Genomic DNA, 18,396 nt, shown 5'->3' with positions numbered 1-18,396 from the left:
TCGCGCCGCAGCGGGCTCGAAACTGCACTCCCAAGGTCAGGGACGCCACACGATTCTTGGTCAGTGCTTTTGCGCTGAAATCCGTTGTGATAAGCCGGCTTGCCACTTACGTGAATAGATAATTCTTCGTCGGTGGCAGGTTGTCATATTTTCTTCTCGTTGAAAGCGCGATTTTCGCGCTGCCTTGGCTCGCTCACTTTTTTTTTCTTTTCAATTGAAGAATTGTGACTTCCCCTCTCCTGTCACCTCGCTGCAGAGGAAATTGGTGTAGCTGTGTTTGGGTGAATGCGGTACATCGCCTGCCGCACTCCGTTGCTTCTAATTTCGACGGTGCTGCACCGTTTTCAGCCGTGCAGGGTAAATAGTTGCGCTCACGAGCCGGCCCGGTCTGGTAAGTGAAAAGAAGGGGAAGGCCCCGCTGTCGCTGTCTGCGCGCATATATTCAAATGTGTGAAATGAGGCGCCGCGAGAACGCGTTGAGAAAGCCTCTTATTCCTTAAGTTTTCTTCTTTTTTTTTCTTCCTGCTGGAGCGCGCCGCTAAAGTGTTTTCGAATGCAGTGCTGATGAGACACCTCGATCGTTCTCTTGTTCAGTTCTTTAGTGCACTATTGCATGTCGTCGTTCACTTATTCTTCCCGTGATTCTTTGCTCGGCTATCCCGCTTTTGTGTATGTGGTGTGTGTGGGGAGGAGGCTTTTTGTCTCTGCGCCGTTTCCTAAAGGCAAAAAAAATATCAGAAGAGGAACTTATGTTCCCACGCATAAAAACGATGTGGGGAATGTGCACTTGTCATCTCTTCGAAATCGCAAGTTTTGTCCAGTTAGTCATGGGGAAAGGGAATGTAAAAAAAAAAGGACTCTTTCACCCCCTACTAGCTCGTGCGCCCGCCACTCCCGTTCGCCGCTTTCCGGCAATCGTTTCTCTTTCTTGTTTCGTTCGTTTTTTTTTATCTTTTAGTTTCTCAAGTGGTCGAGCATGGCTTCGCAGAGCTCATTGCCGGAAGGAGTTTTCTGCGCCCCGGACGCCGGTGCGGGCAGCACAGCGTACACGCCTACAAAGAAAACGCCTGTGGATGAAAAAAAAATACAAACTTTGAAACGAATTGCTCTGATTGTGTAAACGAGGAGGCATTGGAGCGAATCCCCGGAGCCAAGAAAAATAACCGTCTTGATGGAAACGATCAGGGTTCAGGGCGCGTCTTTGTAGAGGCGGTGCTCAGTAGTGCTTGACCACTTGAGGGGCTGAAAGATAGAAAAATGAAAACCGAACGGAAAAAGAAAAGTTCCGTTCCGGAAAGCGAAGTAAAACGGAAGTGGAGGTGAAGCGCGAGTGTTCTTCACCGCACAGCTCGCGGTTGTGCCGTGAAGCGCGCTTTGGCGAAGCTTTGGCTCGCTGCGCCGCTGGTGTTGCAGTGGTGCCGGCATTTTTGTTAAGTGCCGCCTCCTGCCGGAATAGACTGGGCTGACCAGTGATGAGAATACTACCGTAGAGAGGATGGTCTGCTCTCTTTTCTGTCTTTTTGCCAGATCTCTCGCCCCGAGATAGCGCTCCGGCACCGTCGTTGTTCTCTAATTGCGACTTGGGGTGCGGGAAGGGGGAAGAGAGAAACGCCAACGAAATGCGGCGGTGGACGGGCGGCCGAGCGCGGACCTGGACAGTTTCTCTCGGGGCTTTAATTAAGACGGACGGCGCGATAGGAGAGTGGTGGGCTGGAAATGCGGCAGCAGGGATAGAACGCCGCTGCCCTTGGTCATTCATTTGGCGAGCACCACCGGATGACTATCGCTCCGTCCTGTGAAGTACTCGCTCGGTCGCCCTTTGTGCTTAAGGAACGCCAGGAAGCAAGTCTCGTTCGGTGCCTTTAGTAAGCGAACGTTGTGCTGCTCAGTCTCTCTCTCTGTGTGTGCGTCCTGGTGAGGCACCTTGAACGTCGCTGTTTTTTTCTAGTCTTTCTGATGGGAAATAACAGGGGGTGGGCAAAGAAATAGCACCGCTTTTGCACGCGTTGTTCCGTTTCGCCGATGCCTGTCTCTTTCTCTATATACCCCTCCCCCTAGCGTGTGTCCTGAAAGAAAGTAGCGTTTGCGGGAAGCACCTGATCAGTGGCGTGAATGGAACGTTGACCGCCGTGACTCTGAGCCGCCCTTTAAAGCGGTTGCCGTAAGCATTGCGGTGATGGTCGGCGAAAGCGCAGCGCCCGCGTCTTTATACATTTATATGCCGGTGACGAGCGAACCGGACTTTACTGGTTAGTCCTTCGAGATTCGGTACGCACCGTGTTTGCGCTTGGCAGGACCTGGTCGGTCCCTGGGCTTTTCTGTGATCGTGCTTTACGGGCATTCGAGGGAACGCCTTAAAGCAGCACTTGAATCCAACGTTGGGCGCGTCTATGTACAGCCCCCCCCCCCCCACCCTCCCCCAAAAAAAGAAAAATCGGGCCGTATTTCCCGAGTTAGGTGCGGGCGCTCATTGCAGCTTACGCGCTGTTTCCCGCAAGGCACGTCGGGTATCATATCGTGTAACATTATAGCTAGGCCAACGTTTGGACTAGACGGGGACGGACGTCGCCTCGGCCGTGGCGCAATCCCTCCTTTGCTAATCTGAGGGGGACGCGTAATTTCTTGGCGTTTTTTTTTAATTTACCGCTCTTTTCACAGTTTGCGTGCCATGTAAATTTCCAAAGGGCAGGCTTCGGTAGCGGTGAGCGTCCTTCCTTCGGCGCGGGACCGTGTCCGCGCTCATCTGTTTCCATTACCCGCCGCGCGGTGAAAGGGCGCTGTAAATGGGTGGCACGTCCTTCCGATCCCCCCCCCCCCCCCCCCCCCCCCCGCCATCTTCATCTCTTGCGGGTCCGCCCGGCGTCTCGGCGTGCAGTGTCGCGAAGCGTGTCAGGGGTGCAGCGGCCGCTGTAGTGTAACGCGCGAGCTGGAAAAAGTAGCGTCTGCCTGTTATTGCAGCTGTGCAACCGTTCTTCGTTGGCGTCGGCTGCCTGCTTTTATCCTGGGAGGTATATGCATCTAGCCGTCCCGACCCTGCGTCCCATAAGGGTTTGGCGGCAGCTGGAGGTCTGCTGCGTTGCACGGTTTTTTCGGTGCTACGGAACATAAGCCGGCCTAGGGAGGGGGCCGATTTTGTGCGGCTCGATTGCCGGCGCAGAGAGCGCTGCCGCCGAGGCGTCTCGGAGAGCGCGCGGCGCTGTGGCCGCTTTTTGCTCTTCCAGCCGTGACCGCGTTCCGCAGGTCCCTCGGCCGACCCGATAAGCCGGCTGAAATATAGGGGCGCGCGCTGCTACGTGTGTATAGCCAGGACGTACTGGGGGCGCTCCGCCCTAGGGTGGAGTCGACCTGGCGGCAGTGGTGCAGTGCAGTGAAGTTCGGGCGAGGAGAGAAGGAGAAACCGGTGTGCCAGTTCCCTCGCCGCATCCTTTCCCCAGCTGCCGTAGAGTGCTCGTCTGCCTGCTGTATTCTTGACATTTAGCGGCATTTGGTGCGATGGCATGTGTCGTGATTGATGACGATGATGCTGACAAGTTTGCCGGACTGCTAGGAGACACGTTTCCTTCCATATCATTGGCCAGCCTCGATACCGGAGCCGACGAGTTGCGGTGCTCGTTTAGCTGTCTCGTGACGTCAGAAAGGCAGAAGATGGAACCGGGAAAAGGAAACGTGTCAGCGTATACACCACGCCCCTCGTTGTGGCCTGCTCACGTCGCCCTTCCTTTGTTATTCTTATTTCTCGGCTGCGTTTGCCCGCGAATCATTCGATCCCAGGGCGGCGATCGCGAGCATCTCGCGTTGTTCGCGGGCCCCCTAAAGAACACTGACGTTCATTAGCTGGGCGGTTCACGCCCTCTCCGGGGCCTCGAGGTCGGGGGGGGGGGGGGGGGGGGTCGGGTCGGTGAATCCCCGCGGTCTCTCCTCGTCGTCCTCGACGTGTCACGCGACAGCGCCGCGGCGCTATTCCACGACGCCCTCGCACACACGCACGCACACAATACCTGCGTGCCTCACCTTTCGAGCATGTGCGGCGCGCCGCAAAGTCGCGTGCGAGCCGTGCCCTATTGGGGAGACGGGGGAAAGGAGGGCTTCCAAACGCCGTGGTGGTCGTCGTCACCGTCGGCTCGATGGTCCCGCGTCACGCCATGGGGAACACTGTTGGCACTCGCTCTGACGGACCGCCATGGCGTGACTGGGACCCTTCGCGGCTATTGTCACGCAGCGATGATCGTTGGCGGCCTGGGAACCACCTCCTTTCCCTAATTCCGCTTCGCGTTCGGTCATCATCATCATCATTTTGGCGCACCGGCCCGCGTGCGCGAACGCTTGTTTCTGAATGCTAGCTTTGCCCCTGTCATGTGTAGTGCGTTTTTACCATCTTCTCATAATGAATATATATAGACTGAAGGGCCCCACTTTTCCAAGCAGGCCTGCTATTACTCTTGAGCAGTGTGGAGAAGCCCAATTGTAATGAGCAACATGGTAAAGGACTTTCAGCTAAGTTTGTGGCTATAATTATTACGCGAAGGTACCTTGCGGGTGATTTCATGGAAAAGTGCAAGAATCAGTGGGTGCATTTACATGAATTTGACACTTAAAGGAGTCAAGCCTTGAGGCAGGTAGGGTCTTCAAGCCTTGAGGCAGGTAGGGTCTTACTGTTATTTTCTTCTCTGTATTGCTGCAGCCAACCAGACTGAACGTCTACAAGAACGACAACGACAGCTGGGACTACACTAACCCCAACCTTGGTAAGTTCTGACTCTGTCTCTCACTGGTATGGTTTTAACTCTTTTCGGAGTTTAAAGCATACAGATACATTTTTTGCTCTGCATCTTTAATGTAGGCCTCTTAACGAATTTACTATCCAACAAAAGATGACCTGTGCCATTGCTGCTCCCGCTGCTTTTTTGTTTGTTGTACGATTATTGCTGAGGTTGGCTAGTGTGCGAGTTGTCGCACTATTTCTTACTTGCGGTACAGGGTTGGCTCAGATCAGAAAAGGAACCCCCTAGCATGTTTGGACAAGCCAAGTTTGTCATGAGCCTACTATCATTTCTAGCTCCTGATTGGTCCAGCTTGTAATGTTTTCTTTCATTCTGTGTCCAGTTAAAGGCAAGTGGGGCTTGGCCAAAGTATTTTGTTTTTTCCCCACCAGATTGCAGCACGGGTACTAAATCAATTATTGGGGCCATTTTTGGGGGGGAGGGGTAGTGTCCATTAGAGGGTTAACTCGTTTAAATAGGTGCAGAATTTCACCTGTTGTCGTTCTGGTGTGGGAACACACGTTGTATACTACTGCCTGCTTGCTTTGGTTTTAGCTTGGTGTTAATGTGCTGTGCCTCATCTTACAAGTGTGGCTAATGCAGTGTCACGTGCAGCTCCTCAGAGTAATTCCTCTGCAGTATCTCAGGGCTGGCATGTTTTTTTTTGCTAATGTTTCACTGTATACTGTGTGCTCAGCAGTGCTGGTGTGTTGCATATGTGGGATGTGGGACAGTGCCTTTGTAGGTAGGGTGCTATGTTGAAGCATGCATTAGTTGCCACCAAGCGAGGGTGAATAAGCAGGGCTGCCAAAAGAGCACACCCTCCTCCCACATAGCGAAAGCCTGGATGTGAGGCGGACCGGCAGAAGGCACAAGCATGTGCCTTGTCCTCTTCCGTAGCCCATGTGTATGCCTTAAAGACAGTTAATGCCTGAAATCTGGTTAAGAACTTGTTCTGCCTGGTGAAGGTATTGTTAAAGTGACAAAACTAAGATCACTTGAATTTCTGCATTGGCTGGAAGAGTGCTTTTTCTTTCTTATTGCAAACATGATGAGGTGGCAGATGGAGGATGTGCTTGTTTCCCCAGCCCTTTACTGTTGTGTGTTTGGTGCAGTGATGTTTCATAGTGTCATTGGCAGAGACTCACCCTGGGGCTGTGCACACCAAAAACATGTCTCACATGCTGCCAACACTGTGACAACAAGTGACAACCTTATACATGGCAAATAAAAGAGACGACATACTTTACAAAACACTCGAGTGCTCGCGTCTGCTTTATTTAGCTTCTTTTTTTGCGTGCCAAGCGCGGGCTGCCTGCACTGGCCTTCCCGCCGCTGCAGTTTTGTTTTTGCTTTGCTAATGAAAGTGGAGGCTTCGACACTTTCCTGCCTGATTCGAGGATCAGTGCACCACAGAGGCTCTCGGCGACCACAGAACACGTCGGCACTCGCGGCGGGGACGGTGTCGCGACGGAGACACGAGTGAGAAGCCAGCCCTCCACCCACCGCCACCACCGCCGCGACTTTTCCCTCGGTTCCCAGGGTAGCAGAGGCCTCAGGCGCAGGCGCTTGACCACTGAATGCACTGTCGTGACCCAAGATGAAGACTGAGATGGGGCCCCGCCACCCCAGCAAGCCGGCAGGCGGCCTTTTTCCCCCCTCCTGACACACGGCAGGGCCTTCACATGAGAAGAGGTCACAAAGGGGCCGATGCGCGCGGTCGTGTGCACCGGCAGTGGCGAGACATTTTTTGAGACAAATGCGCCTCTTTTTCTCCCCCCAGGCACATGAGTGAGCCCCACGAAACCATCCATCACCTTACCTAAAACTTGCTTTTGCCATCACAACAGAACAGAGAACAACCATAGAAAACAACCGGATACGAAGAGAACACGGCACAGAACGAGAAAGAGTGAGAGAGGGGCTTGGAGAGGCGGCCACCACGGTGCCCTCTCACCATCACCAACCATTACCACCACCACCACCAACCACCACCACCACCACCAACCACATGACCATTGAACCCCCGAGCCGAAATCGACCACCATCCCTCGCACCCCCCTGTGGCTTGCCAAGGGCAGGGAGTGGCTCTAACCGGATGTGCACGTCTGTGTGTGTCCCCCTCCCCATCCAGGAGGCTGGCGCCCCCTGGAGGTGTCTTCTCTTCTCGCCCCCCTCTGTGGTGGTGTGGTGGGGTGCAGCGGCCGACAGCCCGGATGACTCTGTTGCCTCTCTCTCCCTCTTCTCTGATGAACTCTCGGGTGGGTGGACTATGCCATCTACGCAGCAGCAGCAGCGGCGGTGCCCTCTCTTGCCAGGCCTAGCTGGACTGGAGCCTGCCAGTGGGCTCGGTTTGTGGTTTGGCACCTGACGTGCATTGTGCTGGTGTTTTGGTTCTGGATGCCGCTTGAGAGGACATCCTCTGATGGGCGAACCACTGAACATGGTAAAGAAGTCGCAGTACAATTTGATGCCCCCCCTTTGTTTTCTGCTTGTTTGTTGTTGCACATGAGAGTTTTGACATGTGAGAGTAAATCTTTGCTCACGACCACCACAATTGAAGCAACCATGATGTGCAGATGACGTGAACATGAACAGCTTGAGGCAACTGCCAGCATGTTTTGATCTCACAAGCATGGCTGAAGGCAGGCACAGCTAGCTGTAGCAAGACATGCCTGTGTTGGCTCTTTCCGCCCCCCAATCCCTTTTCCCCGCATTTGGGTGGTGATGGACTCTGCCTGCTCCTTTCTTAGGTCAGTCGTTGGGGAGAGGAGGAGGGGTGTTCTTGTCAAAAGCACACCCTTACTCTGCTGTGGCACAGGTCAAACCCAAGAGGTGCTGGCACTGCTCGAGCGTGCATCTTGACTGTGATGACGGTTTTGGCACATGACACACTAAGCTAAAACCAAAGCACTCGTTGGTGATTGGTGACACTGAAAGCTGTTTTCGTCCCTCGTATATTTTGTGTTGCTCTTGCCTCATTCTGAACAGTCTGCTTCGTTGCGGATGGTATACACACACCAGTTTCTGCTTTTGTGGATGCTAACCCCGCAGTGGCTTACAGGGCTCACTTCCTTTGACTTTTTGAGTGGTCATACCTTCTACATGCATAGCAGCTGAGGTAGCATTGCAAGACTCAATTTTGCACACCTGTACACAGACATTAGTAAGCATCAAAAGTGGAGATTCCAACTGCGTGTGAAAGTAAACAAGGATGTGACAGTTGTTCGACAGTTGTTCCTCTCGAGTCCTATGCACTTCTGCATACCTGCAGACACAAAACGTAATCGCCACATTAATGCCAGGAAGGTCATTTAGTAATGGTTTTATTTTTTTTCACCTTTCCCTCAGTGCATCTTTCAGCATTTCTGCTTTGTACCCGTGGCATGTTAGGAACGTTGAGGCATAGGAGACACTGAGTTGTAAAAGCAGGATTTTGTTAACGTTCGCACTGAGGGAACCTAGCTCTGGTTTAGGATTATGTAGACAATCTATGTTAACTAGCTTGAAGAACTTGTTTGGCTTGAATCCTTCTGGCAGATTATCAGGTTTTTATTATGAGCTCATTGATTCTTTTGGCATACGGAACAGGGGCTTGGTCTCTCTTTATTTTTTGCAGTGCTGCGTGCACGTTGAGCCCTTGGTTGGTCGTCACAGAAAACTTTTCAAAGCTTTGTGTAGATCTAACAGTCATAGGTTCTTCAGGGGGCAACATAGGAATAGCTGAACTGCTTGGCAGCTTTTGTCAGTGTAAGCGCGGTGCCCAACATTTGCGCGCAAACTTTTTCACTGCTAACTTTCTCCTTCTTTCGCTTCTCCTTTAGGAAAAAGTGGAAGTGAGCGTCCAGCACTTCTTGGGGAGCCACGTGGCTTTGGAAATTACAGTAAGTCTGCAGGGTTTGAATGACATCTCTGTGGCAAATTTTCCACCTTTCAGCACAGTTCCTAAAAACAAAGGGCAGTGCAGTTTCCAAGGAAGTTAGTCGTTGGGCCTCTGTTAGGTGGAGCCTGGAATGCAAATTGAAATTGAATTCGGTGTATTATTTAGCAGGCGAGAGGAGTCAATTTTTTTTGCATGAATCGAAAAATGGGATAGTCTACCGAAGGTTTCCTTGACAGTGATTCGATGGCCACCTTGTTACTGCTGGTGACTATCGAACTTGGAAATTGTCCAATTTCAGTTTCGAAGCTGGGTGTGAACACATGCTGTCGCGCTCGAGATAATGGGACAGCAAAAGCACGAGGCATTCACAAACATCTGCCACAGCAGTGAGGCACCATCAGAGCATGAAAGCATTTCAAAATCAGTTTATCTTCCGTGGGCAGAGTAAGTGGGTGCAGTGCGAACTGCAGGTCTCCCACTCTGCCTGCTGTCCCAGTCTGCTTCTCTGGAGTACAGTTCCTCACCAAACCTTGCACTCAGGGCAGATGGTACAAAAGTTCTTCAGTATTGTTCCTCTGCTGGTTATCTAAATGAAATGGCTTTTCAATAATGCATATAATTACGTGCATTAGTGGAAAATGTTTTCTGTATGCAGTAGTCTCACTTATTGGACCAACAAGGAAGAACTTTTTCTCGAAACAGCAGTTTTTCTTTCTGGTTACCCAAGTTAGCAGGCTTGTCAGCAGTCTCATCATTGAGTGTGTAGCTGAGCACGATCGTCTGCGTTGTCTCCCCCGACGAATGCAACTCAGGAGATGGCAGGGGCCCCGCCTCTGGTCCCAACTACGGCCCCGAGCGGGGTGACTACGACTACGGGCCGAGGGGAGGGCAGTACAACAGCCCAGGTGGCGGCTACAACGACGGCTATGGCGGACCTCCCAATGGCCCACCACAGGACCGCTATGGTGGCCCACCACACGAACCGTGAGTGTACACGTTTCGTGGTACACTAAAATGCAGCTGGGGCTGTATTGTGCAACATTAATTGTCCTGGTGTATTCATTTGCCTCTTTACCCATTAGTACAGTGGGTGACCAAATTTTTAACTCTGCGGGACCCAAAAACTGAGCCCGAAAAATTGGTGAACTTCAAAAAATTCACTTCGCTCAGAAAAATTGCCTAGCACAATCGCAAATTCCTTTTCCCATGTTCAGCATGCAAGCGATGATGTTGGCTTGTATTTGAGCCAGTCATGCTTTCAGCATGCCATGAACCATGCTTCAAACTAGTTACAGTAGAACCCCACTGTTAGGTTTTTCTAGGGGCCGCAGAAAAAAGAAAGTTCCAAACCGAGAAATGCTGTAGCCGGGAAACGCGTGTAAAAATAATATCCATCGTAGTTGCATTAATTTGTTTTTTACATCTATACTCTGTTTCATACATCAGGTGCAACGCTGTCAAAGCTAGCGCTCTTGTTTGCGCTGCCTGCATCCACGACCAAAAAGTAGTGCGTTCCTTGTGGTGAGCGAAACATAGTAAATCCTTTGCCTGCAGGCTCACTAAATGACACATTTGTCGTGAGCTTGATTAAATGCACTGCTATTGCTGACAACACGCTGTCGTCTCGTGTCTTATACCTCTCGGTCACCGAACAAGCACGGAGTAATACGCCTCCCTTTATTTTTTTGTGCGGACTACTTCCCGCACCTTTCACAGCGTCGCACCTGATGTATGGAACGGAGTACAGTAAGAGTAGCATGCCTGTCGGGAATTTGCGATGCTTTGTGGCTCTCGCAGTCGCTTGCATGCATAGGCTGTCCTAAATGCCCTGCGATGGCTGTCTGTCTGCGTGAACAGCTGTCCGTGGAAGGGAGGCAGCAGTGAAGAAGGAGGGCGCATGGAGTGGGCAAAGTTTGGGCACGCATGTGTGGTTCTGCCCTGTTTTCACGGCAGCCGCCTTAATTTTACCTATGGAATAACTGTCTATTGGGAGCTAGAAATTGTGTTTTTAAGCTGCAGGCAGCAAGGCAAACGCAGATGACAAGGACAGAGCCAAGCCGTGCTGCCTGCGCTGCATAGTTTTGTCTTCGCGCCTTCAGTCATTTGCGGTAGTGTTGTGGCGCTGATGGAACTGCACTAACAGCCACAACGAGACTCGTGCCACCCTTGAGTGCACGCGGCACCCAGTGCAACATGGCAGAAGTCGCTGATGGACTTTAAATCATGCTTTGGTCGGTCTGTCGTCGTCGTTACGCGCGTGCTAAACATCTGCAGTCAAAATGCCGGAACGCTACCACAGCATGCAGGAACGCTACCACAGCATGCAGGAACGCTACCACAGCATGCAGGAACGCTACCACAGTTCTGACGTGACAGACGGGTCTGTATTGCATGAGTTTCTGAGGGACTGTACGGGACTGGCCCATGAGGACACAGTAGTTGGGAAAACTACAGCCCTCGAAAATGTACCAGTACTAGTGTATTTCTGTATGGGCTAGTGTGCCACAGTGCTCAGCAATCGCAGGGACCAAGCGATGGAACTCGCGAGAAGAAGCGAATGCCACCTTCATCTCGGTTGGCAAATTGCGTAGTGCACTATTCTGGGTAAAGAAATGCACCCAGGATTAAAAAAAAAAGAAATGTGCTGAAATAACATTCTGTAAACTTTTTGGTAGTTGATCGATACGCGTACTGAATGCAGACTCAAAACCGTTGCTTTTGTGGCCACGTTGCATCCTCTCTTATGGTATGAAAACCCTTAAACGATGCCTTTGGGCGGGCATAACATTAAGGCGTCTTTTTTTTTTTTGTTTTCCCAGTTTCCCAGATATGGTGGCAGTTTGGGCACAAACTGCTTTTGGCCAGTGTGTGACAGTCCATTTTTTTCTTCCTCTTCTTTCAACCCACAGCCGTGAGGGGCCCAACTACGGCATGGGGGCCACCAACTCATCCCCACAAGCTGCGGGACCTCACCAGGGCTCTGTGCTGATGGTGTATGGGCTCAACTCCGAGAAGATGAATGCTGACAAGTTGTTCAACCTGCTCTGCCTTTACGGAAACGTTGTCAGGGTTAGTGCTCCTTGCTGTCAACCATTAAACGAGCCGTGCACTATCATGGGGCTCTTTCATGAGGCTTGCTTCTTTTCTTTACTAGAATGAGTTAGAATTGCAAATTGCATCGGTTCTGCGTGGCAGTGCTTCAGTTTTTTTCTTGTTTTCACTTGTGCCCATTGCGGAATTACCACCTTAGGTCTGCCATAATTTGTTGTCCGATAAACATACCCGCTAGCACACACACTTCACCAGCTCTTTTTGTCTAAAGTGGCCGTATCTACTATTGTCTTAACATCGTATACATGAGCGGAATTTTAATGAAAAAATTAGCTGTGGTTCAACCCGGCTTAGCCTAGTAATGAATAGCGAAAGCTCTGTTAAGCATGGTTATTCAATCTGACGCCTTTCCATATTGTAAAGATCACCAGATTTCGCCTGACGGTGACGACACATTATTAAAGCACTAGTTCCGGCACGTTGCTTATCCATGGCTTTGTGTGAAGTTAAGCACACTCCACACGATTTCTGGCAGTTGCGAGAGTGCCATCGGCTCCTCATACACGAGTCACATGGTTCAATAGTTGCGAGGCGAGCAAGCGTCGTCGGCTCAACGCGCGAAGCTGTGGCGAGGCGTGACGAGTCACGTGGCATGACGTCAGAGCCAAGCCTCCGCTTCTCCTGGTTTGAAGGTGAAATTTCATGGCCACATAACCTTCAGCTTTGTACGGGAGAAGTAGAGCTTTCGCTCTAAAAGCAGCCTGTACAAAGAGTCTTTGGTTCTGTTGGAAAGCCTCAGGTTTCTTGGTGGACGTAAGAGTCACTCACTGCTGTGGACTTATTTCCTCCGTTCACTTCACTTTACTTGAGCGTGGGCATGGTTATAGTGAAAGTGCACACAGCCTGTATTCTGGATGTCTAAGCCAATTAGCTGGAGCTGCCAATTAGCTGCAGCTGCAAATGCGCAACTTGGACGGGCATGATGGCAGCTAATTCATTCTGCCTGCCAAGTTATATAAACTGCACTTGCAGTGGTATCAGTGATTGTAGTTGAAAGACAGACATTACAAAACTAGCGCTGTACTTAAGATTTAAGAATTGGTAGGAGCTTCTGTGCAACTGATGCAGTCCGAGACAACAGTGACAGCATTTTTTGGCTTATTGGAAATTAGTATTTGAGGAAAGGAAATGGCACAGTAACTGTGTCACTTCTTGGTGGACACCCGTACTGCAGTGGGAGGGGAAGGAGTGAAAGAAGGTAGGTAAAAAGAGGCATCAAAGTGGAAGCCTCCAGAATAATTTGACCACCTAAGGATTATTAACATGCTCCAACATTGCACAGCACATGGGAGCAATTTGTGTTTTGACATATAGAAACAAGACTTTGTGCCCAGTTAAACATGTCCTTTTGGTGGATGCTCCCAGTATATACGCCAAGGTTCCACTGCAGCAGGGTGATGTGAGTTACGAAAATTGACTGCCTGCATGTGCTGAAAACGAGCAGGTTGAATTTTTAAGCATTTCTTTAGTGCGCTGACGGAGAGTGTGGCCTGTTGCAGATCAAGTTCCTGAAGAGCAAGGACGGCTGCGCCATGGTCCAGATGGGCGACCCACTGGCCGTGGAGCGGGCTGTGGGGCACTTGAACAACGCGCAGTTCTTCGAGACCAAGATGCAGCTGGGCTACTCGAAGCAGGCATTCCTCAACGATGTGCAGCTGCCCTTTGAGCTGCCTGACGGCACACCCTCCTTCAAGGACTTCATGGGCAACCGCAACAACCGCTTCACCAACCCTGAGGCCGCCTCCAAGAACCGCATCCAGCCACCCTCACGCGTCCTGCACTTCTTCAACACACCTTTCGGCATCACCGATGACGACCTCAAGAAGGTGCGTGTCGCGTGCTTTTGGCTTGCAGGCGGATTGATCGGCAGTGGTGGCCTAGCTTTGTCCACCGCAAGACAAAGCCTCTTCCATTGAACTCCTTGTCCTGTGCCAGCTGCGGCCACCTTAACCCCGCAAACTTTCTATTCTCATCTGCCTGCCTTGCAGTAAAAGCAGGCTGATTCGATCCCCATTAATTCGGAAATCCAGATAGTTCAGTTGCAGCAGGTCTCGCACTGGTTAATTCAAACCAGCTCATGAAGGGAGGTTTTGTCCATAGTGTAACCAGCACAGCAAGCAATCATCCAATTGGCCCTGCTCAAACTTGTGTTGTATGCTGCAGAGTTGCCCATAACATGCACACAATGGCAGGAGCTACGAAAAATGAATGGCCCCATCTCCGAATAGTTCAACCACTTCTGTTTCAGCCGAGCCCATCCATGCATTTCTCTCACTTCCATTGCTCCAAAACTGCATGCTCGTCACACATGCTGTTTGCTCCTTGTGCATTGAAGCCTCATACACACACGACACAGCCGCTTATAAGGGGGGCACACCCGCTTCCCGGCACACAGTGAAGGATGGTGGGGTGGCCCTAAACATTTTGGAGCACTTCTGCTGTGACACTCCCTACAGTTTGCACGCAGTAAGGCATTGATTGAATTGCTAAAAAAATTGCCACTGTTGCTCTGTTCTCTACTCGGAAGCGGGCAACGATTACCACTCTTTCACCAAATAAATTTTCCAGGATGCAAGCCTTATTGGAAATTTGTCAGTGTCATTCAGTAATTTGTAAGCACGATAAGTGGAGATTCTGTCTGCCTATGAAAGTAGACCCAAAATGGTTGCTTTTGCAGCCGCGTTTCATCCTCTCTTGTGGAACGAAAACCTGTAAAGGTTGCCCTTGCCGGCATAACATTAAGGCGCCATTTTTTTTTTTTTTTTCCCGGATGTGGCGGTACCTCGGGCACAGATTGCTTCTGGCAGGTGTATGATGGCCCATTTTTCTTTTCGATACTGTAAGCAATTTTTCCAGTCCGTTGAAGTTGGAACTAATGAACATTTACTGTACGTCTGCCTTTTCTTAGAATCCACTGCATTACCCTAAAAGGAGCCATCCGTTATCCGCCACTAACAGCGTTCTTCTCTCTTGGCCTGCCTTCCATTTCTCTGCCTCCTTCCTACGAGGCCATGGCAACAACGGGATGTGTAATAGTGTCAGTGGTGTGCTTGAGGATGACGATAACTGCAAAATCAAAACTCCAAATGGGTGCTAGGAGAAAGAGATGTGCTCGGACGGCTCGCGAGCTCACTTTACCAACAATACTCAATGTAGTCGCAGTGGGCATATGAACAATGCAAGCACCGTTGTTAGTAAATGAATGAATGCAAGGAAATAAATTTTCATTTAACAAAGTTTCATTGTTACGAAGTAAACTGCAGGTTTTATTAAGGGGGGACGCGGGTCTTGAAATCGCGAAAAATGGTCAAAAATGGCAATTTTCAAAAATTGCGATTTTGAAGTCTTTAATGTCCCAACTATGCCTCTACAAAATATTTTAGCTGAATTCCAACTCAAAGTATGAAAAAAACGGCAATTTAGAAACGTCGGTGAGCCGAAATTGAACGCCAAGCGCGAAGGTTTGCCCCATTTTCAAGCTGCCGTAGCTCCGCGCGACGCGAACCGATCGGCGCCATCTTGGTCTCGTTTGAAAGCTGGTTTCCCGCTCTCCAATTTGGCGCCTTACGGCAAGCTGTAGACCCTCGCACAGCGGAGCTATCAGCACCCGTTCGCAAGGGGGGAAAGCGTCGCGAGACGGCCGCCGATTGGGTAAAACGGGCGCTCCTCGAGGCGCAGCCCTCTGATTGGCCGTGACGCATGCTTTGCCCCCCCGCGGCCGCGTTGTTCGGCTCCTTCCCGTCGTCTGCTTTCGCCTGCACGCCCGTCATTTTTCGCGCTCCTCTTTGTTTCCTAGTATTTTTCGTTCTGCCGTTTTCCTTATCGTTATTGTAGACATTTTGGCTATTGAATCGCTTCTTTTAGCCCCGAATTTCGTGCTTTTGCGTGTATTTGCCTGCCTGGTGTCTTTGTTCCGTGTGTCACGATGGCCCGAGACGCGCGCTTGAAAGCAAGCACGCGAAAAACAGTCGGCAAAAAGAGGCGCGCATGGAATAAGTAGAGCGCTGCATCGTCGAGAACTGCAGCTTCGGTGATGCCGCAAGCTGCTGTACCCTCGGTGGATGCGGCTGGACTGAGCTCGCCAACAACAGCTTCGCCGGTGGACGCGGCTGAACAAACCCTGTTGACGCCAGCATCGCCGGTGGACGCGGCTGGACAATGCCGATCGCTGTCAACTTCGGCGTTACCGCAAGTCTCTGCAGTGCCGGTGGATGTGCCTGGACTAAGCCCGTGGAAAATATCGACTTTTGATACGCTGCAAGCCGCTTCGAATTCCGTGTCGTCGGAAGCGGCCGAGCCGGCTGACCTAAGCCTAACGTCGACTTCGGCGTTTGCGCACGCCGCTTCGTGCCGACGGACGCGGCTGAACCGAGCTCGCGTGCTCAACGCTTCGACAAGCACGCGCAGCGCGGACCTTGGCAGCGCGCCAAGCTGCTGCCGCCGCTGATAACATCATTTGTTTTTTTTTTAATATATATATATTTTGAGGAGAGCTGGGGGGGGGGGGGGGGGGAGGGGGGGGGGGGAGCGAGCTTGGCGAACTTGGCAGAGCGCCAAGACGTTGTGCGCTCTAAGCTGAAGCTTGAACATTCGCATTAGACACTCCTCACTGTCCTGTTTTTAACCTCGCAAGAAGCAGTTTCTCGCTTCAACCAAGGAATGGCAACAACCAGCAGAGCTGTTGCAGCACAGCTTGGTTACAGGCCTGGGAGCTGCCTCATTGGTAGGAGCCTTGAAAAAGATAAACAGAGGCTGTGCAGGTCTGATAAGGGTCACACCAATGCTGAAAAGGTGAAGAAGAGGATGGCCAAGAAGCACAAGCCTGACAGCACCCAGGACTACTGCCCAGGACTTTTGTGAATGTGTGGCAGATTCAAAGAATATAGCAAGTGATTTTCGGAGCTTTTTTTTGTCAAGTGCCAATGCAATACAGAGGTTTTCATAATCTTTACATGAACAGATTTCTGTAAATTTGGTGTTATTTTGTTCAGCAATGACTGGGCAGCATGCTAAAGCATTAAATTTTTCCATATGATCAGTAAACAAAAATGGCAGAGTAAGCAAAACTTTGAATGCAATTTTCTCAGCTTTGCTTTTTCGATCAAATGCCTTTGCCTTACGGAACTTTTCATAATGTTTGCATCGACTGATTTTAGTGAAGTAGGTATCATTTTTTTCAGCAACACCTCAGCTACATCCTAAAGCTTTTCAATTTTCATTAAACCGAATAGACTAGCAATTAGGTCAGATCTAAGCTAATTACTCCCACATTGTTTTTTTTTCTCCTACTTTGTTATTCATTCATGACCTATGTGATGACTTTTTAAAAATTTCTTTAGCTTTAGGATGTGCAATGGGCCCTTAAGAATGACAGCATTACTTTAAAACTAGTTTTTTTAATTAAGAAATCACCATAATGGCCCGTAAGAAAAGACCTAAGTGGCATAAATTATTTTGCTATATCTTCATTTCTAGATGAGATATATAAAATCTGAATATATATTTGGGATTAGCATTCAAAGGTATATCTGCATGCCAATTTTCAGGAAGATATGTTAAGAAATAAAAAAAAAGTTTTCAAGACCCTCATCCCCCCTTAACTTTGTTAATCCGAGGCTTTAGTGTAGTCCACATAGTCTGAATTCACTTTTTTTTTACGCTTATTCTCTGCAGCTGTTTGATGACTTGGGCTGCCCTGTGCCGACATCGATCAAGATGTTCACATCAAAGAGTGAGTCTTCCTTTTTTTGTTGGTATTCCCCTCTGGTGTGTTAGTGCAGAATGTTTAGAAGTTAGGGTATGGAATTTGTTCAGTTCATCTGTTATCAAAGTCTACCGTGCATTGGCCATCATACCTTTTGGCATTTTGTGGCGACCTCTTTTGTATTGCTCTCACAACAGGAAAACAAGTCCAGTCTAGTTGTAATTGGCACCTGGAAAGGCTGCATGGATATTGGTACACCTGTTGCCAGAAGTTCATAAATGCGGCTTTGGTGAAGAAATTTAATTTTCCGACACCGAAGGCACATTACTTGAAATTTAATGATGCCTTGTTACAATTTGCACTTTTCAATTTAGGCTCTGCTTATCTTTTTTTTTTTTTGGCGGGAGGAAAGATGGCAGTTATTTATTTATCTTTATTTTTTTGCACTAACGTTGTGTTCCATAAGCGTTTGAAAGCGACTCTGAGCATCATCAGCAGTCGTTGGAAGGCTCACTTGCTCGCTAGCGCCAACAGTCGCTTTCCTATACGAACGATTCTGAGACCAAATTCTGGTAACCTCAGAAGCTTGTGTGCGTGTGTCGCACCAGAATCCGAAACTACTACTGAACTGTTGGTTATTATCTTTGCCATTACTCAGCCGGGCTACATGCGAGGGTGCAGCTTCATTACCTTGTATCTCCATTTGCCTCCGACTGCTGGCTCTGCGATAGTATTGTTCCGCGTTTACTGCTTTGAGCTGTGCATGCGCCATCATGCCATCATATGGGGAACTACATACTACATGGGTCTGGGGTGGGGCTGGTATGCTTCGGCATACATTTGGAGTAAAATGTTATTTTTTTTAGCCCAGCGAGAGGCGTGAGTTGCGGGATCGACATGTACACGGTAGTATACCGTATGCGTTCCACATTATGGCC

General features: G+C 50.0%; 1 protein-coding gene across 4 annotated transcripts in view; it reads left to right on the top strand.

Moving 5' to 3' along the window:
• sm (heterogeneous nuclear ribonucleoprotein L) overlaps positions 1 to 18,396 on the top strand; it is a 131,261-nt gene that overhangs the window by 107,653 nt on the left and 5,212 nt on the right. Inside the window, exons 6-11 of one of the 4 annotated variants that reach the window (XM_077666593.1) lie at positions 4,682 to 4,745; positions 8,585 to 8,644; positions 9,456 to 9,627; positions 11,553 to 11,712; positions 13,254 to 13,580; positions 17,428 to 17,485. In XM_077666593.1, coding sequence (XP_077522719.1) covers positions 4,682 to 4,745; positions 8,585 to 8,644; positions 9,456 to 9,627; positions 11,553 to 11,712; positions 13,254 to 13,580; positions 17,428 to 17,485 — 841 coding nt within the window. Of the gene's footprint in view, positions 1 to 4,681; positions 4,746 to 8,584; positions 8,645 to 9,440; positions 9,628 to 11,552; positions 11,713 to 13,253; positions 13,581 to 17,427; positions 17,486 to 18,396 lie in introns of all 4 variants that reach the window. The other 3 variants (XM_077666592.1, XM_077666591.1, XM_077666594.1) reach the window with 3 other exon arrangements.

This window comes from Amblyomma americanum, chromosome 5 (assembly GCF_052857255.1).
Source record: "Amblyomma americanum isolate KBUSLIRL-KWMA chromosome 5, ASM5285725v1, whole genome shotgun sequence".
Lineage (NCBI taxonomy): Eukaryota > Metazoa > Arthropoda > Arachnida > Ixodida > Ixodidae > Amblyomma > Amblyomma americanum.
This window is presented reverse-complemented; position numbering and strand designations above follow the sequence as displayed.